Source organism: Cyprinodon tularosa, unplaced genomic scaffold (assembly GCF_016077235.1).
Source record: "Cyprinodon tularosa strain WSP-4 unplaced genomic scaffold, ASM1607723v1 ctg406, whole genome shotgun sequence".
NCBI lineage: Eukaryota > Metazoa > Chordata > Actinopteri > Cyprinodontiformes > Cyprinodontidae > Cyprinodon > Cyprinodon tularosa.
In genome coordinates this window covers 416,040-432,672 of record NW_024039126.1, presented here as the reverse complement: position 1 = coordinate 432,672, position 16,633 = coordinate 416,040, and the positions used below count along the sequence as shown (strand labels likewise).

General features: G+C 41.5%; 1 protein-coding gene across 1 annotated transcript in view; it reads right to left on the bottom strand.

The window, feature by feature from the left end:
- LOC119791936 (helicase with zinc finger domain 2-like) overlaps positions 1–16,633 on the bottom strand; it is a 40,146-nt gene that overhangs the window by 13,089 nt on the left and 10,424 nt on the right. Inside the window, exons 3-10 of the mRNA XM_038298329.1 lie at positions 14,423–14,606; positions 14,171–14,278; positions 13,577–14,094; positions 12,859–13,494; positions 8,412–9,204; positions 8,051–8,126; positions 4,564–7,945; positions 4,366–4,451 (exon numbers count right to left, since the gene is read on the bottom strand). Of these exons, the coding sequence (XP_038154257.1) occupies positions 4,366–4,451; positions 4,564–7,945; positions 8,051–8,126; positions 8,412–9,204; positions 12,859–13,494; positions 13,577–14,094; positions 14,171–14,278; positions 14,423–14,606 (5,783 nt within the window). The remainder of the gene's footprint in view (positions 1–4,365; positions 4,452–4,563; positions 7,946–8,050; positions 8,127–8,411; positions 9,205–12,858; positions 13,495–13,576; positions 14,095–14,170; positions 14,279–14,422; positions 14,607–16,633) is intronic.

The window sequence follows — 16,633 nt, the reverse complement described above, 5'->3', positions numbered from 1 at the left end:
TATTCCTCCATACTGCTCGTCCAATGTATTCCAAGTGTCCTGAGTTGGTAGCATCCAGAATTTACTCGAAACGAAGTCATTTAGAATGTTTTTAGAGCATAAACAGTAGTGTATAGGATTTCCTGAAAGCGCGCACATGCGCGTTCACGACGCTACGGAAGCCGGCAGACCAAACCAGATGAAAGTGCGCATTCAGCGTCTGCTCTGCCAATAATGCAAGCGTAGAAGAGGAAATGTGCCGTTTACCTGTGCAAAGAAAGAAACAACGAAAGAAGAATGTCTGAGGACTTCAGTGTTGAGGAAGAGCATGAGTTCTTTGCCGAGCTGAATGCGCTGGTTTGGTCTGCCGGCTTCCGTTAATAACTGGGGATGTCCCAAACCCCCCCGGCTGTTACATGCCTTCAACGAGCATGCGTGTTTCCTGTCGCTTGCGCGGTGAATCGTGCAGCCTGCGCTGTGCAGAGATGCAGGGGAAATCGTATGTGATGGGGAAACGCAGCTCGACGTAACACCGGTATTTCCATGTGGAAAACCCTGTTTTATTGCTAGAGTCCTCCTCACTCTCCATCTCTCTGTGTGTGCTGTACATTAACACCCGCCAGCAGAAACACCCACCTTCCCAACTGACAGACGGAATCTCACTATACATTAGCCATTCTCATCCTCCCCTCTCTCATGACAAGGCGCGCACGAGTCCTGTCATGACAAAAAGGTGAGTAACGTGCAGTAACGGGGGGTCAGCAATGGTAACTGCATTAAAGTTACAGTCAAAGTAATTTGTTAGAATACCTCATTACTAAAAAAAAGGTAACAGCATTACTCCCATCACTGCCCCCCACTCACAAACACACACCCACACCACACACAGAAGGCCAACCAGCCAGGTAACGTGATCTTACCAGGGGCGCCATGCCCAGATGCCCCCCCTGCCCGGGGCCAGTGTCTGCCCCTGCCCCCGATGAAGACCTCTGTCCAATCCGACTCACAACAGCCACACACCCACAAATATTCATCATACAAATGGGACTGGGACTGCCAATCTCAGCCAAGGGACTGAGCAGGTTTCCTTTTTCTGTAATATCTCTGATTCTCAGTTACTCTAACTCTCCGGAACTACTTTAAAACATAGCACCTTCTGCTGCACTTTCCTACTGAATTGAGCATAGATACAAGTCCATTAAAATAAATTTCCCAAAGAAATAACTTAGAGGTTTATCATGGCTCAACAGAAAATTAACTGAACTTAAATCAACCATAATTAACATCAAGTGCACCCAGCTACAATGACCTGGTTCTCTCTTCTGAACCTCACAATTGTCTCTTATACCTTTTACCTGAAATATAAAATGGCCTCCAATGGACTTAATAGATGTGGCTAATACATTTACCCTTTAACTAGTTTATGTTACATCCAATAACCTTTGGCAACATCTTTAACATAAACACCATAGAATTAAATCAACATAAAATTAACATGGACAAGGTCTCAATTTGATAACATCAAAATGCAGGAAGTAACGTCACACCTTACCACTTACCTTACCAAGACAGGTAAGGTAAGTTCACCACAACAGACACAAAAGTTAATAATATAATAATATAATATAAAGTTAATAATCAAACAAAACCTAGAAAAATTATAACCCAATATAAACCAAGATGTTATACTAAATCTAGGGTGACCATATTTTCATTTGGGAAAACCAGGACACCTTGGAATTGGAAGTTCAGTTTAATATAATACAACTCTGTGAATAGTTCCGTCTGAAATGAATGAAAATTGTTGTTTTAGTGGTTATTGAGTCAGATATGTGGCGGTAATGTTTGGTTTATCTAAAGGTTTTTATCTGTTACTGTGTAAATGGGTTTGGCTGTAATTTAAGGACAGATTCTAATATATCTGCAGGGTGGGAACTATAAATCTGATAGGAGTTTAATTTTTTTATTGTTGTTTTGCACAATATGCTTAACTAAGTATTTTTTGTTGTTGAATATTAGAGATTTTGCAGATATATTTTTATACATTCATTGTTTAGATTTACTTATGTATTTCTACCCCTTTTATAGTATAGAAAATCCCTTTATTGTCCCACAATGGGCGCATTTACAGCAGCAGAAAGATCATTGAAAATAGTCACACAAATGAGGACCTTAGAAAAATGTATAAGAATAACATAATAGGGAAGAGTTAAAATATAGAAAATAAAATTCTGTAAAGTGTTTTAACAATATAAAACTGGAGAATAAATAACCAATATGCAGCTATGGACATTTTTACAGTAATGGATATTTGAAAATAGCAGCAACATCAGAGATGTGCAAAATGACAGCAGCAGGTTATTTAACTCACTAAGGTTTCTATCATTACATTTGATTGGATTTGTTCCTGCTCCCGGTGGTTGGAATCTTTATTCCACTCTGGATTCTTGTGAGTGTAGTCTTTGTTCGATTTAACTTTTTTTAAAATAAATAAATAAACAAACAGTTTTGAAAACCTCGGTATTCATTCTTTTCCTGCTTTGTGTGTCAACTTACACGGTTGCTAAGCAACAGAGCATACGCTGGTAAAACCCGCCGAAGGGTGGACCTGGTCGAATTTACAGACAAAACTCTTCTGGCCTCCTCATTTTTAAGGACTTCGAAGGATCCAGTCCAGGTAGACCGCGTCTTTGGAGGATGCAGCCCAGGTTTTTGAACAGAGCCTCTGATTAAGAGCAGGGCTGCCTGCACTGACGCGGCTCAGGGATTACGTCACACGGAGCGTCGTGCGCAGTGAAATCAGGACATTTCCTCACTTTTAAAAAAAAACCCGGGACGCCCGGGACAGGACGTGAAATACGGATATGTCCCGGGAAATACGGACGTTTGGTCACCCTACTAAATCATCTGTAAAAATGCAAAAATAAACAAACCCGGGATAGTATATGAAGGCAAACTCGGAATAAAGAGATGGTGAAATCAAACAAACAAAAAAAAAATGTTTAAACTGAGAGTGATCGCACACTTGTTTGGCGACTACTTTCTCAAGAATTTTAGATCAGAAAGGAAGATTGGATATAGGTCTATAATTGACCAAGTCATCTGGGTCAAGAGACGGTTTCTTAAGCAGAGATTTAATTCCAGCAACCTTAAAAGCTTTAGGTACATAGCCCTGTAACAGAGATAGATTAATCACATCTAAAATGGAGGAGGAGATCAAAGGGAATACCTCCTTAAATAACCTGGTTGGAACTGGATCTAACATCCAAGTTGAAGGCTTAGATGAAGACAATAGTTTTGCTAACTCTGAAAGTTCAACTGGATCAAAGCAGTCTAAACCCGGTTCAGATTCCATGACTAACTCAGATGCTGCCTCACCTTCCATATTTAAACCAGTCATAGTTAGAGGAGTGCTAATGATCTTATTTTTAATAAGTTCAATCTTATTTATAAAGAATCCCATAAAATCCTTGCTGCTAAGAGCAGGTGGAATGGACGGTTCAACAGAGCTATGGCTCTGGGGGAGTTTGGCAACTGTAATAAAAAGAAATCTAGGATTATTCTTATTCTCCTCTATTAATGAGGAGAAACATGCTGCTCTTGCTTTACAAAGGGTCCTCTTATACAGCAGGAAACTATTTTTCCAGACTAGGTAGTATTCCCGTAGGCCTGTGGAGCGATATTTTTCTGTGGGCTTCTAGTTTCCTAACATTTTGCGTCAAAGTGCGCAGCTCTGCATTAAACCAAGGAGCCAGCTTTCTATTTTTAACGGTTTTCATTTTCAAAGGAGCTTTTCTAAGGCAGTACGCAGAGAACTAGCAACCCCATAAATTCAAATATATTCAATATTCAAGTCTTTCAAAGAGAATATTATGATCAACAGCATCAAATGTGGCACTGAGATCCAACAGGACGAGCACAGATACAAGTCTGTACTTGTCTTTAACTCCTGGATATTCAACAGCCTGAAGCCTGGATTCTAACTCTGACACCCTCACCTCCAAAGCTACAAAAATACTACACTTATTACACATTCCATTATCACTAAAGGAGGCAGAGGAATAAATGAACACAGAGAGCAGGAGAGAGGAGAGAAAGAAGGAAGAGTTAGAAAAGAGTTAAGGGAGGGAGAGAAAGAAGCCATATCAATGCTAAGCTAGTGCTAGCCTAGACTAGAAACTGACAAGTGCTCAGTAGAGAAGTGCAGCAGAAAGCGCTATGTTTTAAAGTGTTTTTTGCAGACGGAGATAGCCTGAACAGCACGCAGCTCAGCAGTCAAAACAGTACGTGAACATGATACATCGTACATACAACACCAGTACCCCCCTCTAGTGGCAGGAAGAAGTGGCCTCCTGAATCACATAATTTGTTCCATACTGTTCTTACCTTGTTTAGGGATTCTTTGTCCGAGTGCAATCCTCTTCACCAGGTCACATGCTACATTCAGACTAACAACAGCAGCTTCTTTCCGGCTGAGGCAAAACAAAGAAAAACATAGATTTTGGACTGAGAGAGCAAAGGTTTAGCCATATACATGGACGTTCATCGACATTCAAAAAGAAACTAAGGTCAACTTAAACTCACATGTCAGGCAGAAGCTTTGGGATGATCTCAGCAGTATAAAGAATGTTTTTCTGGGAAACACATTCAGGAACTTTTTCCATTGGCAGGTGACTGACACTAAAATCCACTTCACTTCCAGCTTTTCCCTCTTCTACATTGGTTGTGATGCCATGTGCCACCCATGTGAACTCTTTTGGGTCTACTGGTGCTGAATGATTTTGAGGTTCAGGCAATTTCAGACCTCTTTTCCGAATGCAAAGGAAGCACTTATCAAGGTAGAACTCTATAATCCAGTCTTTGATCCATTTCTGATGTAAGAAGAACTTTCCTGTCATTACATTTCCATACCTGGGAGTAAACTTTACCTCGAGGTCCTCAATGATGATGCTGTCACTTTCATCCACTGCATTTGATGCAGATTCCATCTCACACATGGGTTTCCAGATTCCTATATAGTCGTTTGTGTCATTATATCGAGTCTTTGATGGCACATAGGCAGGTTCGGTGTAGCATAAGCAGGGGTCGTGAACATGCTGGACACAAATCTCAAACTTTGGATTAATGTGCACCAATTGTATAATGGGTAAATCAGAGCCCCTTTTCTCCTCTGATGTCATCTGTACCTGAATGGTATCACCTAGCTGCAGTTGAAGAGGAATTTCAGCATAGTGCTCCAGAGAAGTGGCCGATGAAGCTACAGGTAAGACTTCTTGTTCTGGTTCCTGTGGCTCAGCATTCATCAGGAGGAACTTAGCCTGATCCAAGTCTTCTGACTGAACTGCTTCAATTACTGCAGTCCATACTGTCAGGGGAATCTTAATGGATGAACCACGACCTGACATCCTGATCAACTCTTGATGGATCTGTTGTTCGTTGGCTGCATATATCCGTCTGCACCATTTGAGGGTCATGGTATTCCTCCTGGAGTCGTAGATTGGTTGGTCCTCTAACTGTAACTCTCTAAACATGATGGATAAAGGCAACCCAAATATATGCCTGCTAAAAGGAAATGAGACTCTGAAGCTCTCTTCCTCTGGATCTGCAGAGACAACAATGGCTAGCTTTGGTGCACTCTGCTGTTTGGTGCTCACTGCATAGTGGACCTGCTGAGCCTTTTGCTCGAACTGCCTAGCTTTCTTTGCAACCGGGTCAAACTGATTACACAGATCTTCAATCTCAGAGCGTTTGTACTGCAGAGGAATGTTACATATGAAAGAATGCAAGAGCCTTTGCAAGACCAGATCCACATAACGCCTTATTGGTGAGGAGGCTTGTGTGTACTGTTTTAATTTGAGTGAAAAATGTTCAATCGCTGCTTCAGGACAGGAGTTTGAGCGGATGTAATAAGCTTTATTGTGGCACCTTTGAAATTCATAAATGACAGGTTGCAACAGAGGATGAATGTCATCAGCTGCTATGAGGTCCACCAGTCTGTCGGTATCATTTTCTTTTAGAGCTGACTGGATATCTTTCCACACAGATTCTAGGATGGGAAAATGCTCAGTGCTTGGTTCAGGTTGAGGCAGGTTTAGATCCTCAATGTTGAGTCTTTGTTGCACACTAAAAGACAGTGGTATCACTTCCCCACATTTCTCCTTGAATGTTTCCAGCCCCTCAGGCTCTGGCCTGTCCTGACAGCGGAGTGGGGTGTGGTATCTGGTCATACCGGCATCACACAGAAACTTGGCAGCAGAGCTGTTAAATAACACACTGATTTCTTCAATCATCTGGTGGGCTTTACGCCTACCAGGAAACCTGTCGTCATCACACTGAGAATATGGCCATTTATTCCCCAGTCTTATCTTCTTCTGAGCTTTAGCAAAGTGGTAGGCCACGGTCAAACAGTCCTCCACTGTGTCGAATTTTGGGGGCTCTCTGTATCTTTGGGTAATGATGTCCTCTGCTTCTTCATACGTGAACTGCCTATTGGAGCTTATCAGGGAAAGCTGAAACTTTGGATCTTCGAGGATCCTGTGTGTTTCCTTTTCAACTTTGAACATCAAGGACACGGCCCTGCGTTCCTGATAAGGCAGAAGACTAAAACGTCTAATACTCAGGTCTTCAGGGAACATATGAATGGTTTCTTTTTCGGTGTAATGTGAGGAACCACGATTTTTTACTATTCTGTCTAGTTCACTACCTAGACTCACATAACTTGCCACATCTGTAATGTGGATTCCAAGCTGATAATAGTTTCCATCATCCTTAATGCTGATGGCATCATCCAGATCTTTTGCTCCCTCCGGATCAACAGTGAAAGTCATTAGCTCTGTTTCTTTCTTTCTCTTTACACTACCTTTCTCTTCATCTTGGAGATCTTCATATGTCTCCGAAATATTTGTTTTAATGTCTAATTCTTTCTGCAGCAGCCATAGTTGGTAGTCTAAGCGTTCTCTATATCGGATAACATCTGTAACATTTCCCAAAGGATAATAGCAGTTGTCTTTCCATCCGATGACCTGCACCTTAAAAATCCTGTCCCTGACTTCACTGAAATGGTGAATTCTTGCGATGGTCCAGGCGCCACTGGTTTGCTCCCATATTGGTAGGAAGTTACGCCTGTTTTTCTTAATCAGAATGGTTATTTTAGGTGCACTTCTATTGATTGGAATCATCAACCTTTTTACCAAGTTATTTGAGTTAGATGAAGGTATTTTGCTGTGATCTTCTTCCTGAAGGAAGCAGAGGAGTTTCCGAGAAGATTTATTTTCCTTGATGATACCGACCACCCTAGCTGGTCCATCAGCAGTCTGTCTTTGAAAGAGAACTTCATCTCCAGTGAAAGCCTTCCCTATGTTGGCTTTTCCTTCAATGTATATTTGCCTGACAGGCTTTTGAAAAGGAATGACGTAACCATCCTTATAAGACTTCTTAATAAACTTTCCTTTCATGAACAAATCTGGTCGTTTATCACATAACTCCCTCAGATTTTTTCCATTATTATAAACTAACTGCTGATGGGTAAAATCTTTGTTTTTAAACTCAACAAATCTGTCCAAACTATCTTCATCCGAGCTATATTCAGTCTTCATCTGTTCATATTCATCTCTTAACTCTTGCAGGATTGAGTCAGAGATGGTGTTGCTCTCATCCACCTCTTCCACCCTCTGAAACCTGGCAGTTTCCCCTACATCTTGTTCAAAGAAACCCTTGGTGTAATGAGTGGGTTCTACACTGTTTTTGCTGATGCAGTGATTAATGAAGCTTTGCCAGAATCTGGAGCACTTCCCGAAGCAGCAGAGGGCTGCAGCATCTCCTACTACCGTCACCTGAGACTGAGCCCTGGTCATTGCAGTGTTTAGGACACGAGCGTCATTGAAGAGAGGCAGTCCGGACAGGCTGGATTCCTTAAGGCTGTCGCGGGTTTGTACAGTTGTCAGAATTATGGCCCTGAACTGCTTGCCTGTTAAAATATGATAAATTAAACCCAGTGAGGGAAAATCAGTTACACTCTAATAACTGATGTTTAGGGAATCTACAGGATTTCCAATAACAAGATAAAGGTTACCTTGTACGTTAGCAAGTCTATCAACGTTGACTTCAGAGAAATCCTTTCTTGAAAGCAGGGCTCTGATCTGTCGAACCTGTTGAAAAAGGACAATTTAAAATTATAAAACTTTCAGCTGTTTTTGCCAAAAGGTTTACTCTGGGAACCAAATATGAATCACATATATGGCAGATGTCTGAATTCCATGTTTGCTCACACTGGGTCTTATAAGGAGCCAACAGCATTGGCAGAAAGAAAAACTGAGCATTAACAAATCCACTGTCGGTTGGTACAAAGTTACTTTTAAACCATGAACTCTAAAATCTCAAACAAAATATGATTTCATACTACTTTAAACTTTAAAATAATCAGAGTATTTTACCTGATCACCTTCTGACAGAACACAAATGGACTTTAGGTCCTTGGGCCCCCAGTTCTGTGGCCAGTTTTTCAGAATGTCTTTCACAACTTCAGCAACTTTCAAAGACTCTTGCTTGTTGTACCAAGTCATGGACATGGTGTCCAAGTGACATTCTCCCCGAACATGGTGAAAACGGAGAGCATGACCATCTGGAGGAGCTGGAACGTCTCCTGAAGCTTCAATTACATCATTCTTACCAACATAAAAGTGGGTGGAGACAAACTCCACAATCTCTTTAGTTGACCGATAGTTCTGACTAAAAATGATCCTGCTGTTCAGGGCGGCATCACACCTCTGGCCTTGATAGTAGTGGAACAAACGAGTGAGGAGTGTGTGGTCTGAACGACGGTGGTCATCCACAGAGAACAGCTGGGGTCCCATCTGCATGTGATCTCCAGCCAGAACAACCTTGGTGGTCGGCCCCGCAAGACTAAGAGCCAACAAGGCTTCACATTCCAGCATCTGAGAGGCTTCATCAATCAGGATATGGGTGAAGAATCCGTCTGGGAGTTTCAGGTCATGAAACTGTCCTGCCATGGTTGTTGTAGTCACCACCACGTTGTGTTTTTCCAGGGCAGCTGTAGTAGGGGGCAAGAAGGACTTTCTATCTTCTGAGAGAAAACAATATTTTAAAGTGTCCTGATCTGTGGCAGCCAGAGCATTTTGACTGTTTGCTTTGATGCGAACAGGCCTCAGTCTGTCGTTTTTAGCCATGGAAGGGTGAAAGTGATCCCTGACGTACAAGTCTGCGGAACTGAAAGGAGACAGAAAATGGACAAGTTCAACTAATTAATAGAATCTTTGTGTACTTTCTCACAGTTTCATAGATTTTCTTAGGCAGTCCAGGCTTTAATATAAAAGCAACACATTATGTGATGTGCCCTGGTCACAGAAATAAAGGTTCCTAATTTGATTCTCAGATTAGCTATAAAGCTAATAAGTTCCAATGTATCCAATAAAGCCAATAATGTTTAGCAAAGTGTCTATTCAGGTCCAAATACAGCCAAGCTGCTGCATCTAAAGCAGGGGTCACCAACCATTTCAAGGCTGAGGGCTACTTCATGGCTATTGAATCATAGGAAGGGCTACCAATACTGACCTATGAACAAGAGGGGTCAGCGTTCACCTAAACTTCATCCAAATTAAACACATTTTTATTGTTAACTTTTAATTTTCCTTTAAACATTATGATCTTAAAATCTCTATAAATGCTAAAATGCCCTATATGATTACTATGATGAAATGCTCTATAAATGATTAAAAAGAAGAGTCACAGAATAAAATAAAATTTCAAACTTAGCTTACTGCTGAGTTGCTGTTTTCAGAAGGCTTTGAGGGCCCCCCATGTGGTCCTTGCGGGCCCCTTGGTGCCTGCGGGCACCGCGTTGGTGACCCCTGATCTAAAGCCTGGATACCCAGGATCACATTAGAAGTGTTTTGCTACCATCTAGTGGTCAGAGTATGAATGGTATCTAGTTATAATGATCACTAGTGGCAGAATGGAAAGATTTTGTATTATGATTTATTATAAGTTATGAATATCGCGTTTGAAGATTTTATGCTCATCAAAAATAAGTACATTCAAATTATCATAGTTAAACTAAACAAAATAATAATAATCTTATAATGGGACGATACCAATATGTTTTGCGTTAGTGACATTTCTGCAGCACGTCGTCCCATTAATTCCCTTAAATACATTAATTAATGAGTGCTGATTCTGCATTTACTTACTTTATAAAGTTTTCACTCAGTCCTTTCTCACCTGCACAGCCAAGCAGTGTCTGAGTGGAGATGTTAAGTCACTATTAGGGATTATTTGGGACTGGAAAAAAAGCTTCCCATAATAGGCCACACTCTTTCTCTTCATATTCAACAGATTAACTGTTTCCTAAAATGTTTGTAACTTCTTTGGGTTAACTCTATGGGGAAAAAAAACCTTCACAGCCATAATGAACTTTTTGAAGAGTTTCAGTCTGGCTTTAGAGCTCATCATAGCACTGAAACAGCTCTGGTGAAAGTCACTAATGATATTCTCATGGCCTCAGATAATGGACTTGTATCTGTGCTCGTCCTGTTGGATCTCAGTGCTGCATTTGATCCAGTTGACCATAATATTCTTTTAGAAAGACTTGAATATTTTGTTTTAATTAGAGGAACAGCTCTGAAATGGTTTAAATCTTATCTATCTGATGGATTTCAGTTTGTTCATGTTAATGATAGATCTTCCTCATGCTCAAAGGTTACCTGTGGAGTACCACAGGGATCAGTGCTAGGACCAATTCTCTTTACTTTATACATGCTCCCAATCGGAAGAGTTATTAGACAGCATGGGTTTAATTTCCACTGTTATGCTGATGATACCCAGCTATATCTGTCTATAATCCAGATGAAGCTAACCCATTACATAGATTACAGGCATGTCTGAAGACAGAAAAACCTGGATGACTCTTAACTTTCTGCTCCTAAATGCAGACAAAACAGAAGTTATAGTCTTTGGACCAGAGTCTTTGAAACAGAAGCTGATTAGTCAGTCACTTCATTTGGATGGGATTAAACTAATTTTAGATAATAAATAAATAAAAAAATCTTGGTGTTGTTTTTGATCAGGACCTGTCATTTAAATCCCAGATCAAAGAGGTTTCTAAAATTTCCTTCTTTCATCTGTAGAATATTGCAAAAATGAGAAATCTCCTGTCCAGGGGTGATTTGTTACTGATTTGGCATTTGTTGCTTCAAGGCTGGACTATTGTAATTCTTTACTATCAGGAAGTCCACAAACTGTAGTTAAAAGCCTTCAGCTGATCCAAAATGCTGCAGCCAGAGTTCTGATGAAAATGAAAAAGAGAGATCATATCTCTCCTATCCTGGCTTCTCTTCATTGGCTTCCTGTTAATTCCTGAATAGAATTTAAAACCCTCCTTCTCACATATAAAGCCTTAAATGGCCAAGCTCCATCTGATATCAGAGATCTGATTGTTCCTCATGTTCCTAACAGAGCACTTCGCTCTCAATCTGCAGGTTTACTAGTGGTTGCTAGAATGTCTAAAAGTAGAATGGGAGGCAGATCTTTTAGTTCTCAGGCTCCTCTCCTGTGGAACCAACTACCAGTTTTAGTCCGTGAGGCAGACACCCTGTCTACTTTTAAGGCTAGGCTTAAAACTTTCCTTTTTGATAAAGCTTATATTTAGAGTGGCTCAGGTTATCCTGAGCTATCTCTATAGTTCTGCTGCGATAGGCTTAGACTGCTGGAGGACATAGGGACCCCTTTTTCATCATTCTGCTTCATTCTATCTCTATTCTCCCACTCTGCAGAATCTGTTAGTTCAATCTCTAACGTTCTGCTCTCTCTGCTTTTTCTCATAGTAGCTTCATCTGGTCTGTTCCTGTTTGGCTGTTACTCCATCCTGGAGAGAAATATCAGCTGTGCTGCTGCCATCAACATCTTTGTTTCTAGATGTTGGAGCTTGGCCTGTTGTTGCTCCGGGATGGCGCCTAATAAAGGCCCCCTGACTCTGCACTCCTGGATCGGGTTAGGGCTAAAGGGTTAAGAATCCACAGCTGATCAGAAATGGTTATGACCTTTCATTTCAACAGCCTGTCCACTGCCTAATGGCGGCAGAAAATAATGGCGTAATAATGGTGTAATGGTGTAACATGGGTGAGCTCAACTGTCCGTTTTTTTTTTTTAAGTGAGGCTTAAATTTAATCTAGGAAATGACCATTCGGCTCCTTGGGACACTGGAGAAGGGTTATACTATGTAAAGAGGGAGCATGGCCGACATGATTGAAGAACGCCTGAGTCATCTTTGTGCTAAGGTAGGTTTTCCTGAGGGGATTTCTTCCTCCTCTAAATTCTTAGGACACCTTCAGCCAAGATGGGAGAGAGTTTGCATCCTTTATTCCTCTTACTTTACAGCTTCAGCTTTGTTTCCTAAGCATTCTGGATAATATGTGAAGCACTTTAACATAGATCTGACAAACCTACTGTAGGAATAATTTATAGGATAACTTTGTTGATCGTTTATTTTAGTTTATTTGTGAATTGTTTCATGGGACATAACGACTAACCGAGCAATGGATAGTTTCTCTATCCACAAAAGGAAAACATCAGATTTTCCATCTAGTTGAGTGGAGATAGGTTCATTAAACAACGCTGAGGATATAAACTCTGTCAGGAAGACTTCCTGCTACGATACTTCCTCCTCCAGCTCAGACACTCGGCCTAGAACCGCACCGCAGTCCGAGTCAGTGAGATAAGTGGATAAAACTGTCTGATAAGACATCCGTAATGTGTTTTAATGAGGGACTGCTCCAGGTCTAAGCCAAGGAAAGGGGTGTTTAAGCCCCCCAGCAACATAGCCTTTGACACTGATCAAAATAAAGTCTGCATTATTAAAGACTTTACCTGTTGGTGTGGGTGCAAATCAGGATTTTGTTATCAGGATTCCTGCAAAGCTCCATGGCTGCAGTTGCCATGGTGAAGGTCTTCCCAGTTCCAAAAGGTCCATAAATGAGCAGCGGCGCTGTGAACTTCATCTTATCGTGGTTCCCTGTAATGAAGCTCAATGCAGACTGCTGCTTGGCGTTCAGCTTCTCGTAGGTGACATCGGTGACAGGAACTGCACAGTTCTGGAGGTCTGGTAGAACTCTGCTGGTATCTGGGAGGAGGTCTATGGCTTTGTGCATGTTACATAAGAAGTGGCGATCTAACTGAAACTGCACCTCCATTTGATAAGACTCATTGTTTTGAAGAGCAAGATCAAAACAGCACTGTTTAGAGAGCTGAAGGAATATTTGGTTCTCATTGGTTCTCAGCTGCAGGACCTTGGCCTCATAAACCTTAGAGTTAGGATGCAGCGAGTCTGAAGGAGCTATCAGGGCACAATGGATGCTTCGTTTCAGTGCCAGTCCTTCAGGACTGTCCATGGTGAGCTTGTAAGGACTGGAAACAGAACAGTAAAGTTGCCCTTGAGGGGCAAACTCCATCCCAAAACCACTGTTCAGTTTATCCATGGTTGTTATTTGCCCACAAACATTGAGTCTAAAAGAAAGAAGACAGACTGTTTAAAAACTGAACCCAGTGTGAAACCTGTTAGAGAAAGCTTGAAAGATCAGGATTTTACCTTGAAACCACTTGGTCCTCTGCTAGTTCCTCATTGTACAGGAACTCATGCATCTTTGCCTTGTAGTTTTCAGCTGTTAGAGCTGTCTGGTTGTTGCTCGGCCGTCTGTAGAGAACACTGATCTCTGGAGGCTTGTACTCCTTCCAAAGCTCCTCCTGTTTTTCTGTTCTGGAAGAACAGGGTATTATTACTCTGTTCCCTCGAGTCCAGCGCTCTGTACTTTCAACAATGACCCCCTGGTTTAAGACGGGCTCCTTGGCGTCGTCTGCTGATTGCTGGCCAACTCTGACCTTGAGTTTTTTCAAGAGGACTGGTCTCATTTTAAAATCTAGCACCAGCCACTGTTCATACAGGCCTGGGTGCATAGATGTAAAAGACACAGTGATGACATAGGTCCCGCTGGGGGTGAGGAATCTTTCCCCGGTAGAGTAGATGCATGGTTCAGAGCCGTCAGCAGCACCAAGGCTGAATGAAGCTCCAGGTTCCTGCTTCAGCAGTGCAACATGCACCAACTGTCTCTGTGGAAAAACAGAAGAGCTTCTGTTATTTCAAGGCCAAACTCCAACTTTTAGGACTTTCTGTGAATTATTCTACCTCCGTCTCAACCGTGAAGTTCCATGAGAGTTTTGCATTGATGTTTTCACTCTCTACACTTAAATCTTCATCACAGGAGATGCTGACATCATCAACATTTTCAGACAACTGTTTAGACAATCAGAAATGTTAATTTGGTCTGAAACTGAAGCCGTAACTAAAGCCATTCTTATGATGTAACAGTTTTCATCTTCTGAAGTCTGAATACTTTCTTTACTCCACAACACATTTACAACAAAGCATCATACTCACCACATAGACTTCATTGCTGCTGTTCCTGTACTCGTCTAGAAGCTGCTGGTTGTAGCACATTAGGCCCTCAGTCTCCATGCTGCATCGGATCTCCTCCTCCTCTGCAGCTCTCATCATCCACTCCCTAAGCTCCTCCTCAGAGTGAGCTTTTGGACAGTTTGAGCCGTATTCACAAGTCTTTGGTCTACAATTCAAACATCGTGTTAAAAGTGCAATGAAAATATTCATCTGATGTAAAATTGGTTCACTGTTCGAAGACGTCCAACAGTCAGGTAGTGTTTTGACTCCATTTGCTCTAATAAAATAGAAATAAACTGCTGCAAAAACAAGGGGCAGTGTAACCACTGCTGAGTGACATTATGTATTAGCGTTCTTTATCCAAAGCTGAAGATTCGCCTGAGGGAAACAAGGCAGAGGCATCACTCTGCTACTGAAGCTCCATGGACAATAGACAACTGCAGGACTGTATAAAAACATGAACTTGAACTGGAAACCCCAGGTCAACACAGACAACTTGGTTAAAGCTTAATGGGTTTTACTCAGGTTTGAAATCTCTGGCTTATCTGCAGATGATGACGAGACCCTAAATGTCCTCCATCTTTCTGACTGGACTGAAATCTGCTGAAGCCAGAAAGTTGCAGGAAACAATGGAAAAACAAAGTCTCGTGTCTCGTTACTCAAAGCTGCTCCTCAGAGACTCTCTGTGTGGAGTTAGATCTATTTCCCTTTTACAGAAATCATAATAATATTAACTGAACTTTATGGATCTCACATTAGAGAAATCTGCATTTATCCCATCCGCTTGGGGAGCAGTGGGCTGCCATTGTGTGGCACCCGGGGAGCAATGTGGGGTTAAAGGCCTTTGCTCGGAGACCCAGAATGGCAGGCTGTGGGAGTGGAGCTCAAACTCAGAACCTCAGGATTCCAAGCTCTATGCCCTAACCTCAACGCCACCACTCCATCATTCTGATCCTTTGTTGAACAGTGACTTTAGAACGGCGGCTTTAACCTCGTTGTCTTTAAAGTTGCTGAATTCTGCCTTTAAACGACCTAATGACCTTGGACCTGTCTTCTGACCCGGGCTTGGAAATACCTTCAGTGCCTCTTCTGAATTCTAATCTTCTGGCCTGGAAACCTGCTCATGGTTCCACTCTGGCTTGGATGCTACCTCTGGATTCCTCGGCTCCTCTGCATGCTCTGGCTTCTGCTTGTCGTTGCTCCACTTCTCCCCTAGAACTCTGGAAGCGGCTCCATCGCAAGCCATTCCTCCGGACTTCATACCTTCTTCTGGGCTCAGACTGAACTTTACCAGGTTAGGGTAATAACCATGTTTTTTCTCCCACAACATTTGATCGCTGCTGCACTTTAAGAAATGGAAATGTCATGAGAGCTGTACAAAACGAAATTTGGCTTTGTATACACTCTGTGTAAACAAAATGACAATAACAGTTGTCTAAGTATTAGTTAGATCAGGGGTTCTCAAACTTTTGGGGACCAGAGATCCCTTAGCGGCAGCCACATGTTTTCAAGGACCCCTTTCCTTTTAGATTCCTAATGTTGAAAGCCTTTTGTACTCATAAACACATTTGGAGAATTTAAAACTAAATTCAGTAATGAGAAGATTTGGCTTTGTTAATAAGTTTCTCAGACATATTCAAGCTCTTTATTCCTCCCCTATAGCTAGAATAAAGGTAAATGGCAGTCTTTCAGATCCTATTAGCTTGGAGCATGGATGTAGACAGCCCTAGTCTCTTCATCCGAGTCATTGAACCTTTGGCACAGGCCATAAGGCAGGAGGCAAAACTGAGAGGTATCTCCATAAGTGGAGAGAAATAAAAACAAAGCCGATATGCCGACGATGTACTTGTCACATTGTCTGAACCAGTCTCTGGCTTACCTATTTAAATGGACATGCTGGAAACATATGGGAAATATTCAGGTTATGTTCTAAATATAAATAAACCCCAGGTTATAACATTTAATTTTGCTCCAACAGGAACTTAAAACAAAATATACTTTTAGCTGGCACTCAACCAGTATATTTGATTAAAGATTTGTCTCAGTTATTCCAATGTAATTATAACAATGTTAGTAAAAAAAAATATGAGAGGATCTGAATAGATGGAGTCTCCTCACCCTTGACTTTGGCAGTAGAATAAGAACAGTTAAGATGAACATCATGCCCAGATTACTTTATCTTTTTTGTCACTT